Genomic DNA, 12,855 nt, shown 5'->3' with positions numbered 1-12,855 from the left:
GAATGACCTGTCAAACCAAGAGAGACTTTTCAGAGAGCATCCTAGGGTATCAGAAAGGATGGCTAACAGGCAACAGATCTTTTCATCTTTAAAAATGTTAGAGACATTGTAAATATAAATCATACTTGTTCTCGCAGTGTTTCTTACTGCTATTGTTGCTTGCTGCCATCTGTTGATGTACAGGCTAATTTAGGACCAAACACTCTAAACCCATGTTCAGGCAGCACCCACTTGTGCACCCACAGAAGTTAACTCAGCTGCAGCCTCCAACAGCAAGCTCCTACACGTGAACAGAGCTACTTTCTGCTGGACAAAGACATTTGTATTTTCAAGAATTAATGAAAAATCCTAGAACTCCTTTTGTATTAAAAAATAAAAATCTATGTCTTGATTGCTTTCAGCTCACAGAAAAAAGACAGATAAATCTCTGCTAGTATAGCTGCTACTCTGTGTTCCAAGTGTAAGCTTTGAAAGCACAGAAGGCTTAGGAGGGTGAATGATAAGGGAAACTGGTGACTGTGAATTATAGTAAAGTGATAGATTGAAGCAGGAAATTTTTCTTCTCTGTGTCATAAAGGATTACCCTGAAGAGAGCTTAAGTATTATTTTGAATAGATGTCAACAGCTTCTTAAAGAAATGAACTTTTTACCTTCCTAGGCAAAAGAAATGAAACCCCATAAAATATTCTGTGTGAGAAGCCCTCTGAAACCTTATTGCAGTCATGGTATCTAATGACTATGGGTAGAAAAACATGACAGACAATGACACAGCCATCACTGTTGGTGATATCCAAATTACCTTTTACATATCTCTGACAGAAAATGCAAACTTTACTCACTAATTGCTTTGTAAACAAAGATGAAGAAGAAAAATCCAAGTAAAATAAGAGAATATAAAAATATTCCAAAATACAGCAAAAATTGCAGAGTCTTTTAAGGCTCCTACAACAAAAAGCAGAACTCAAATTCATAGAACATAGGCCTACAGAAAATAAACAATGGTTCCATTAGCACCTTTGGAATCACAGTGTGCCCAGAGCTGAGTCAGAGGTAGCACATACTGTTTCATCTTGGTGAGGCTTAAAGCGGGGTGGGGGTGGGAGGAGTGATTTTTTTATTTTTTGTTCTAGTTTTGCTAGTTTATTGCAGGGGTTTGGGTTTGTTATCCTATGGTTTGTTGGTGTTGGTGTTGCTGGACCTTATAACAGTGGCAGAAGCTACCACAGAAATTTGGGACTGTGATGCACGCCTCCTTTGATAGGCTTCAATCCTGCTTGCTCTGGGAATCATAGGCAGATTAAAAGGAACTGTTTTGACACATCACCAGTGTGCTTCAATTCATTTGGATGTTTCTGCTCACAAATGTGAAAGGACATCACTTTCCATAGAGGAGGAAAGGGAAGCTAATGGAGCATGCAAATGTCTCACATGGCCAGCACAGAAAGGGTTAATAAATTTCCCTGTAAAGATACTGTAATGTCATTTTCAAGACAGAATTGGCAAATTTTACAAGAGGAAAGAATGGGACATATCTTGTTTAACAAAATAACCTAGAGACAGCAGATATGGTGAGGAAGCAGCAGATTCAGAGGAGCACTGGATGCTCAAGAGAGAGCAAAAATTATAACTTTAAATTGTAACATCTTTGAAGCAAGAGCTGTCCTTAACCTTTTTTTCATAACAGCTCCCAGAACAAGACAAGCAGTGATACCACTTCTTTGAAAAGAGTCATAATGCCTTCCAGGAAACAAGTAGCCTCCATGCAAAATTTTTTAAGGCTCAGGATGGGAAATAATTTTTGTATTTCTACCAGAAAAAGAAAGCAATGGAAGAATGCTAACAGCATATGGCTTGTCCTGCTCAAAAGAAGTAAAAGGGAATGACAAAGACAAGAAGGTGTGGGGTGACATATTTAGTCTGGAAATTCATGATCCACTTTCAGATTCTAAAAACAAGTAGTATTTCTTATCTCCAGAAATTAGACATAAATTTATGTAATGACCTATAGCTGTTTTGATTCTGCAGCATTTCACCTGAGATCACAGTGCAATTTAACATTCAAAAACTTCTTTCTGTATTGGAAAAGCAGTTTGAGAGAAACTAATGAAGTTATGGTTTTCAGCAAAAATTATTGACTTAAAGGAAAACTGATTAGTGAGAAGTCCTCTAAAGGACAAGTCGACAATATAAGTCAATGATAAGACACATATGAGCAAAATGGGAAATATACTGAGGATTACAGAAAAGCCTCTTGTACCACTTGGCTGAGCATTGGTTAAGTTTTATCTTGAACTCTGAGAAAGATGCAGATCAGCCAAAGAAACTGCAGATCATTGAAAGAATATTCCTTAAAATGCAATATAAACCCATCCTCCCAAGTATGAAAACTTGAAATAGGAACATGCAAATCTGGCTGTTCTTAAAAGGTTGAAAAGATGTGGGAATACATAGAAGAGTACACATGAAAAAAAAAAAATAAACCTGCAACAACAACATGTGTAATGGACATCAACAAAGTTCACTGCTGGCAGTGAGATATTGATTATATAGTTATAGTTAAGCTCTAATTGCATACTCCAGAAATGATTTGTGGTGTTTAAGCTGAAACTAACTTTAGTTCAAAATTTCAGTGATTCAGCCTGTAAACGCTACCTACCTGTGAATAGATGCTGATACATTCCGCTTTATGCTGCCCTACGCAATTGGAGGTTGACAAGAAGAATGTTTCCTCCCTTATTTCACTATGTAATGGTGGTTTCCAAAGGATGAATACTGGTTTAGCAAAAAAGCCATTTGCATGGTTATCCTTGCAGATGGCAAACAGTTTTTAAAAAAAAAAAGAATACTTAAGTCTCAGAAAACAGTTATTAAACCTATCCCTTCTGTGTTGCAAGAAACACTGTGAGCAAAGACCTTTACAGCTGCTTCATGGTTGTTTTGTATTTAGTTTGGGTTTGTGGGCTTTTTTCCTAATTCTTTTTTTTTCTGCAGAGTTTGCAGTACTGTTAAGAGAAGAATAGACAAACATTTCCCTTAGGTATGACTTAATGAGCCTCTCCAATCATATTCATTATCTCAGCAATTTACTTTTTCCTGAAACCGTGTATAAGAAACTAAATCATATTTCTACATCTCATCTCTTTCCTGATGAGTTAAATATGAAGATTTTAAGTGCAGCTACTGCAACTGCTCTGATCTCTCTGCTTACCTGACATGGCCTATTTCAGTTGCTTTTTGTGCCAGTGAAAAACACCTGCTTATTAAGAAATGTTGAAAAATCAGAGCAAGGTATTAATTCTGAATACATCTGTGCTAAAACACAATAAAATAGCTGTGAATGAGGACTGTGGCTGCAGCATGCAGCCCATGGCAAAGACAGGGCACTTATGAGGCAGCTCTGAAGCTCTGGTCCTTCCCAGAAATTCAGGATGTACAGTTCAGGAGTACTGGGAGGAAACTCAGGACACAGCAGTTGCTAGCACTGCTGCACACCTAGCAACAAAGATGGACCACAGGAGAATATCTTATGAATATTTCTCTTTGCCTAACCCTTAAATATTAACTAAATATGTTCTCAGGAACTCCATCCTACCAGTGATCTTTTTAGGTAAGAAAGCACTCAGAGTAAGTCTTACAGGAAACAGAATGGAATTCTAGGGTGAAAACAAGGAAAATAGGTCAAAACTTCTTTCAGCAGAAGGAAATTAAAAGTCACCATCTCTTCCCTTTTCCTTGTATCTCTCAAAATCTGAGTGGATTGACAGAATTACTAGCGAATGGGACCTGGTTGATTACAATTTAAAAATGTGTTCTCATTTCTTATGTCACCCTCCCCATTCCAGCACAGTCCCAGACAAGCAAAGGCAAAGTCAGTAGTTTAGAGTGGATGCTCACTGTGACTGAGAGTCTGGGAGTGAAGAATGAGAAATAAATCTAGTACTTGCTGATCCAGCTAATATGAAAGTCAAGGAAATTAGCAAAGCTCCTTGAGAAATGTCACAGCATTCTACTATGAGAGGGAACCACTCTGCACTGGGTTTGAAGGCTAGGAGCAAAAGGCTGCAAGACACCAAATTTAATTTAAAGAAAAAAAAAATATCACAGTTTATTTAAGCTACTTATTCATTAACAGAAGAATCTCTTCCTTTACACTTGATAGCTAGGGATATATTAAGTCAATGGCAACAAGAAAGTATCAGAAAAGCAAATATTTTTCTATACAAGGTATATTCATTCAGTTATATAAAAATTCTGAAGGAAAGCTAGTGAAAATTCATGTGATTTCTAGTGTGTTTGGTCTTGGCTAGAGAAAAGAAACCAAAAAGCATCCTGAATGTAAAATGAATTTTATTCTTCATGGGTAAAACACACCAACATGCCTAATGTGACCACGAGGTGGAGGAGGATGAGATACTCAGGACAGTGAGGAGGGCACACAGCAAACTCACTGCCCTGAACTTCAGGAGAGCAGGCTTTGGCCTCTTCAAGGCACTGCTCAGGGGAGTCCAATGGGAAAAAGCCCTGGAGGGCAGAGGGGCCCAAGGATGCTGGCTGGTATTCAAGGATCACTTTCTCCAAGCTCAGACACGATGCATCCCGACAAGGAGGCAATCGGGCAAAAATGCCAGCACGCCTCCATGGATGGATAAGGAGCTGCTGAGCAAACTCAGAGCAAAAGAAGAAGCTTTCAGAACATGGAAATGAGGACAAGTGGCTTTGGAGGAATAGAGTAAAATTGTACAGAATGATAGGGATGAGGTTAGGAAATCCAGGGCCCAGTTAGAATCAAGTGTGTCCCTCCCCCAGCCCTTTTTACTATTTCCCTCTATATCACATTTACTGCTACATAAAATCTATATTTTTTACTTTAGCACATGGTCTTGTTTTCACCTTAATACAGGCAGAGACCTCTCTCTAGTAATTTTAATAACCAGATCTTACCATTGTTAACACAAACAAAAGCATTGCCAGTGTTATTGTAACTTCTCCTACCATAAACTATTGTCATATGTATTAGAATAACAGAAAAACTTTGATTCTGTTTCAGATTGAAGTTAAAATTCAGTTTGCCAATCCATAAGGTTGCATATTGTATTCAGTATTCATGGTAATAGTTCAAAGTCTTAGAGTTAATAGGTATTATGATTAATTTTCAACAGTGATTGGGGGGGTCCCAAAATTTCACCTATCTTGATCATAGGGAAATCATCAGATGGATTAATTTTCTTATTTAAAATTCTACTTTAAAAAATAATATGCAATCCAGATCACCAGGCAGGTTTTGCTTCCTGAAATTACTCCACATTCTTGCTGATGTCCATCAACAGTTTTAAAGAATTATAGTATGCCCTAAATTCTCTTAATGACACTTGTGAGTCATGTTTTTTGTGAAGCAATGAAAGGGCAGAACTTGTCTTCAAATGTAAACAATTTCTATGCATTTATTTCATTCCATTATAGATGTGTTGGCTTTGGATGTAAGAATAAACTTTGCTTTCAGCAGTCCCACAGGCATGATTATTACAGTATTTACTGCCTCATATGAATCACTGAAACAGCACTTAAGAAGAAAGTCTGAAATGAAAACTGTAGTATAAATAATATAGCTGCTGGATATTCAATCCCAGTTGAGGATTTTGAGAAGTTGTGTTTTGTTGTTCAGTTAGGTTTGGTTTTTTTTTTTTCTTTTTTTTTTGTTTGTTTTTGTTTGGTTGGGGTTTTTTGGGGTTTTTTTTGGTAGGTCTATTTAACCTCAAGAAATGCAAATGAGTCACTGACATATTATAATAAGAAAATCAAAGTCTGTACCATCAAAATTTGAAGCTGCAATGCCCAGGAATCAAATAATTATTTTTCATAATCATAGTGCAGGTCAATTGAATTTGGTTTGATTTTCAGCATGCATTTGACTGAAATCTTTGATTTAAACCTTTACCTAAGATTTTCTTGATCTGAAGTCTTATTTTTGTATAGAAAGAAGTCAAGTCATAAAATGATAACTTTTTGGGGGGTTAAATTTCATAAAGAAATTACAAATGCCAGCTATGGAAAGGGACTCACTGGAAGGAAGAAAGTGGGGAAATCCCACAAAATCCAAAATAAGAAGAGTTACATTTTTCAACTCCGAATTTTAGAATGTACATAAGCTTCAGGTTAAATACTGATATTAATCAGAAAATCTTCAGGACTGAATTACAGACTCAGTACGTTCCCTGCCCCCTTCCTCCCAAAATCTGGGCATGAAGTACAGGAAAGCCACTGTAGAAGAGAGCTGTCCTTAAGTTGATGTATATTGATTATTTGCTTAAGACAAGATGTATGCTCAAGATGATATGAGCTGATACACATTGACAATTTCACTGGATTCTAACTGGGCACTTTAAGCCATATTGCATTTCAGTAGCATGAGGAAGAGTTTATGAATTCTTTATTTTTACCACTTTTCAGTGAGATCATTTTTTGAGTAAATTACTCCAGAATATGAATCACACTGATAGAATGCAGCAAGTCAATTATTTCCATTTTTGCTGACATGTGTTGTTAGCCATTTATCAGCGTATCGTTTAAGCACACTGAGATCTGCTGACATGTTTGGAAGACCTGTGTTGTTTCTGAGGGGCAGCTACTCCCCATCTTGGAGAATATTTTCAGTAATTCCTTTTTTGCTTTATTTTCATTCTTGAAACTTGCCAGTTCAGCTATTTGGTGTAAGCAAGCACAGAGGGAGATTACTGTTGGTTTTTCAAGCACACAATACTCTTACTTGCAAGATTAAGTCCTTGATTGTCCAATAATGTTAACACGAGATATTTTACTCAGCAAATTATTGTATTCTGGCACCTAAAAGCAATGAATTTTTATATTTTCCTTATTTTTCAGAGGATGCCCAACTCTAATTGTGGCAATATAAATATGTACCCAGTATTCTCTCAGATACAGCAGAAAAAAACATTCTGAATGCTGACAAAAGGAACTTACCTGACCGTCCATCCCGCTGAAAATCCACATGGTACCATTCACCATCATTCACCTTCTTCTGCAAGGCTTTTATTTTTATAGTACCTGATCCCATGTCTAACAGCAGGTAGAGGTGACCATCAAGCATCTCAATGGCAAAAAAATCAACCTTCACCATCTGCGGATGTTTGGCATCTTTTTGGTGCCTTGGTTTCCCATGACTGAAAAGAATCAGGCCATTTGGCTCAGTTGTACGAAAGTCAAATGATATTGAGCCTGTCTTCTTGGCATTCCACTTTGGCAGAGAGATGAAAGACTCCGGTGTTTCAAATGTGATTGGATCTAAGGTTGCAACATTCTCACATTTAAATGCTACAACCCCATGAATCTTCATTTTAGGATCCCCTTGCTTGGCAAGTCGAGACAGCTCCAACCTGACATCGTTATTTTTATATACAACCTGCAAGCAAAGCAGAGAAGTTACTCAGAGAAACCTGACCATTTTAACCAAACAGACATAATCCTGAATAGGCACATTATTTAAAGGATAATGGTGATGATGTATGAATATGATAATTTGCATACAAACAAGGTGAAATAACTATTTTCATTGACTAATGATTTAATAATTGTTTTCATTAAACCAAACAAAGTTGGTCTAAAAATATCCCTGGAGTTAATTCTAACAATCTGAAAGAATCTACACATAATTTATACTGTGAGTTGCAAATTAGCTTGTGTGGCCTTGATTACTTAAAAGCCTTCTCTGCACAGCCATTCTGCTATTATAAAGAAGCGTTAGATTTCTTCTTCCTCTAAAGCCTTTGTCACTGTCTTAACTCTTCTGTTCATATACAGAAAATATACCAAGGTTGGACACTTCATAATTTAACACCTTTTCAGTTTGTCCTTGGGGCTGAGGGGCAGTAGCATTCATGGAATTAATGAGGCTATATAAGATAGGCAAACTAATATCATAACTGATCAAAACAGGCAAAACCAGGAAAACCTTTGAGCCTGTTCAATTTGATTAAAAAAACTCCAACTTATGTATTTTCCCTGACTGAAGACTTTTCTGATAAAAATGAAAGACATTATTAGTTTTAAATCCAATTGACCTGTGCAGCAAATATTCTTGCTTCAAAACACATTTTAACTTGGTCCAAGAAGCCTGTCATGATACAACCATTTCCCAGGGTTCTAATGTTTATTAGTGTTTTCTCAAATTGCTGCTCTTTCTGAGTTATCCATAATACAAGAGCTGCTGAAATGAGCTCCCCAGAACCAAAGGCGTGCACAAGTGTTTTGTCAATACTTGTAATTGTGCAATAAATTATACACTCAAGCCAAAATACCAATGAAGGGCTGAATACAAAAGCATAGCGACAGAAACTAAAACTTTCTTCTCTGTTTCTAAGGTTAAGCCCTACATTAAAAAGCAATTTGGAGAAAAAGCAACAGCTCAGCAAAACCAAGCACTTTGTGCTGAGGCTTCTTCATCTACAGATCGGCACCACTCAGGGCTAGATCACGTCTGGCCCTGATCCAATGTTCCAACTACACAGCGTAGTTTGGAGCTGTGCAGGGGACCCATCACTGGTTTAGACTTTACATCCCTATTGGGGGTTAGAAAATGCTCACTGAATACTTAGGAGAAAGCTTCTGGATTAATTTCTCCTGAGACCTAGTTGGAACACACGTGAAGCCCACTTCACACAGCAAGGGAAAAACACAGTAGAAGAATGGCAGAGATGTGCTACTGTTAGAAATCAAAGCAATAGCACCAATCTAAGATGGCATACCCCACAAGTGATAGTTGCTATCGAAAAATGATGTTTAAAGATAAAAGAAAAGGAAATGATTGATAGAATGACATTTTTTTTTCCAGTAAGAATTGTGTTCATTCCAATTATATCATTATCCGCAATGCAAATTTCATCATAAGACTTGTCAGAATTATTCTACTATAATGAAATGTATCTTAAAAGTTAATAAATAAGCCTATTTCTTTATTTTATTCCAGAACTGAGTACAGGTAGCATTGTTCCCATGAGACCTGTGTCTCCAAAGATAACAGATAAACCTCACTGTGGATTGACAGCAGCAGAAATGGTACTCTGCTACAGAGACAGAGATAATGTGTTCTTCAACTGATGACATCAGAAGTGGATAGAATTGGACTGACCTGTAATAGTAGATAGTAAAGTTCCATATTTCCATTTATCAAATACATCCACAACACCTGAGATTTCACAGACTGCTCAAAGGAGTTCAGAACAGTATTGGAGAATAAGCACATGCATGTGACCTCCCTTTAGGGTGGCTTTCCTTCTTTAGAGTGAAGAGGAAGAAGCCAGGAGCCTGGGAGGTTCCTGAAGCATTGGTCCAGGCATGAGGTCCATGAAACATTGACCGCCTTCTATGGCAAAAGGGATTTTGGATAGCTCCCATTCATTTGAAGAAATTACAGGGTCAACATTTCTAGATTAGACTGAAAAGCATAAACACTGCCAGAAAATGCAATAAATAAAAAAGGAACAAGTGGTGTCTTATTAGAGCTAAATCCTGCTTGGTGACACTGAAAGTAAATACAGCAACAAAGAACCCTAAAAGATCTTCTTAAATTGACTGCTAACCAGAGCAGGGTCCAGGGGAAGGCAAATATACAAAGAGAATTTATTGTTTATGGGCAAAATCAAACTGTCCAATCTTAATGAAACTTGTTGACTGAATATTACAATTAAGAGTTAATAGCTATGTTAAAAAACTCAGCAGACTAAAGGAAAGCTAGGTTTTCCTTGAAGTCTAAAACAGCCTACTATGATCTGAAGTAATTTGCCAACTCAGAAATAATAATTTCTAATAAATATGGTTTATGAACATAATGGAAAAAGTTAAATGGTTTTCTCAATAACTTGTCACCAGCTCTTTAATTAACTTAATATATAATGTATAAGGGAAACTTTGCCAGAACACTTTAATAACAGTGACAAATATTGTCAATTTTATGCCATCGATATTAAAACATTATTGGAATCCTAAATTGTCAAATGACAATTTCATGCTTACATATTCCACAACAGAAATTTGGTAGCTACTGAGAAGCAAATGACTGCATTTTATTACATACATTGTGGGGAAACTTGAATAAAGCCTATATCTATGTTTTAGAGTGCATATGTTCTAAGTTTTAGAATGCGCTTATGTTCATTTACTCTTACTAAATGGAAAATTTTGAACTGAATTATCTTGGATAATTAGTAATAAAAGAGGAATATATGAACCATAACTGAAAAGACCTGTGAACTATTAACTGAACACAGCTTGCATTTGGGAGCCTGTCTCCTGGTGTTATGCTGAGATTCTTTCCCCTCTCCCTATTCCATGAAAAATGTACTCAGCCATCAGTGAAGCACAGCAAAAAGGAGAAAAGCAGTACATTCACAGAAACTACCTGTCATTAATTTTGGGGAAACTACTGAACAGTACGGAATAATTCTGAGACTAATATCTCCTTTATAACTCATGAAGGTACATGCTTCAGAAACAACAGCCTCTAGGGTACAAATAGCTTCTGATTTATCTATTGATTTTGCCTTTTAATTTTTTCTTTTGCTTCTGGGTACATAAGGACAAACATGCTTTTTATAGGGCTTATATTATCTGCTATTTTCATCTGAGGCACAGAGCACATAACGTTAAGTCAGTACATTCTCCCTCCTTTAGGGACATGGATCCACAATTAGTCAAGTGGAGGGAATTTGCAATGGAAAAATATTGGAGTCACATTCCCTTTTCACTCCCACACAAACCACCAGTCACTACCCTGGCAGCCACTGGGTTGGCCCTGGATTTTAGCTTGCTCTTGCACTCACTTTCATACCTGAGCAACAGGTTTCCTGCACATGAAACTGCCAGCCCTCAGGGAATTGTATTATGCCATTGAGAGCACCTGGAACTTGTCTTGTGTTCACACTGTTCTTTCCTGTTAAGATCAAGTAAGTTTCCAGACCTCAGTCTTTAAAATATATAATTACCTCTTTCTTGGAAACTGCAAAAGGTCACTAAAACTTCCAAGAAAGATGGAGCAGTTAGCAATTCCTCACATAATTTGCACCCAAGCTATCCAAAATGAGGAATAAATTTAGTTTCTAGGAGAGACAGGGCAGAACTTTTTATAACCAAGATATGGGCTTCCTTTGCTACCATCTAGGCCAACCACATGCTGGGTAAATTGCAATATCACAGAGCTGTGTCTTAACAAATAAGTACAGCTTTGAGACAGCAATTATTACCTTAAGCTCAGCACTCTAATGTGGTCTGTGGTCATCTTGGAGCACAACCTAAATTAATTCAAGCTTCCCAAAGATATATCATGTATAGGGTTTTTTTTTTTTTTTTTCAAGCTGGAGCATTAGTATGCAATGAACTCCCGAAGTGTAAAGAAGTATAAATCTATGAATGACCCTGAGAAAAGGTGATGGAAAATGAGAAGGAATTCATATGAGGGATGTACTCTAAATCTGAAATTGTTTAATTAGCAAATTTATAAGTCAAGACATTTTTAAAAATAAAAAAAAATAAATAAACAGAACTCTATCTGTTCTTTCTACTGACCCTATCCCATGAGATTTGAAACAATGAAAGGTGTGAAAGAATCCAGACTGCAACACCATTTTCAATCCAAAGTGCAGCCCTTTCCATGTCGAACATTATGAATGAAGAAAGATCATTACCCTTACATATTTCAAAATACTGATGATCTCTGCCAGCAATAGCTTTTCAATTACTGTGATTAAAAATCCTTTAAATTATTACAAAGCATTTATTTCAAATTACTTTAAATTCTTAAAATCAAAGATGATCCTCAAGAAGCTGATCACATCTCCTGATATGCAGCATCTAGGTTTCCTCAAGAATCAAAGAGAACCCAGGATTTCAGAGCACCTACCACTATGACCTTGCTCCAAAGAACTTGTCTATTTACTTAACTGGGAGATGAGGTAAAATACTTTTCTATTGCAATTCAATTCAGATGCAATTTTAATAAATTGAACCCAATATCAAAACCTGTTAAAAACTGTATGACACAAATCTTTTTTACCAAAACAGTACTTTCATATTTTCATATTTATTTCATATTCACAGGTGATAACCTGTATCACCTGTGGCATACAATGACAATTAATTCTCAAAAATGAAGACTAAATCACTCAAGATGGCTCAGGTAGGTGCTGCCAACATCCAGATTTCCCCTGAAAAGTTGTGTCAGCAGGAGGGAACTTGTTGACATCAGAAACTGTAACAATGGGATTTTCAATAAGGGAAACCAGAGGCAGTTTTTTCAGCTTGCTTTACTAGCCACTAGAATTTCCATGCTCATTGAGAGCTACCTGGTGCACACAGCATCACATTCCCCAGAAATCCAACTGGAAAACTGACCACTAACTAGTTGTCACGTATTTTTTGTTGCACTTGCTGTATGGTTTTGAACCAACCTGGGAAGGTCAGCTTCTCTCAGGAGAAGCTTGCAATTTTGCTAATATGCCTCCATGCATTTTCAAGCTCCAAAATGAATATATCAAGGAACACAATAAACTATAGACTATTTTCACAAAACTTAAGGAGCCCAAGTTCAAAGGTTTACAATGGGGTGCATTTTTTAACAAAATGTGAATGACAACAGCTGTCCAACCCTCATAGACCAGCTTGGTTTTCTGAACACAGAGAAGAAATTAAGGAGTATATTGAATGATCTGAGGGAATAACTTATTCCTCCTCAAATGAAATGGTTTTCATTCTCCTGAGGTCAACATTTGTGCAAATGTGGTGGTGATGGTAGTGTGGGGTATTTAGAAAGGGGGTCATTGAGCACCAAAATAAAAGCCTGGAATCTTA

General features: G+C 36.8%; 1 protein-coding gene across 29 annotated transcripts in view; it reads right to left on the bottom strand.

The window, feature by feature from the left end:
* The window catches only part of NRXN1 (neurexin 1), a 670,738-nt gene that overhangs the window by 395,729 nt on the left and 262,154 nt on the right, over positions 1-12,855 (bottom strand). For all 29 annotated transcript variants that reach the window (XM_015621249.2, XM_015621250.2, XM_015621265.2 and 26 more), the window contains one exon: positions 6,979-7,417. In XM_015621249.2, the coding sequence (XP_015476735.1) occupies positions 6,979-7,417 (439 nt within the window). The remainder of the gene's footprint in view (positions 1-6,978; positions 7,418-12,855) is intronic.

This window comes from Parus major, chromosome 3, assembly GCF_001522545.3.
Source record: "Parus major isolate Abel chromosome 3, Parus_major1.1, whole genome shotgun sequence".
Classification (NCBI taxonomy): Eukaryota; Metazoa; Chordata; class Aves; order Passeriformes; family Paridae; genus Parus; species Parus major.
Note: the sequence above shows the minus strand (reverse complement) of the source record. Positions and strands in the feature narration are given on the sequence as shown.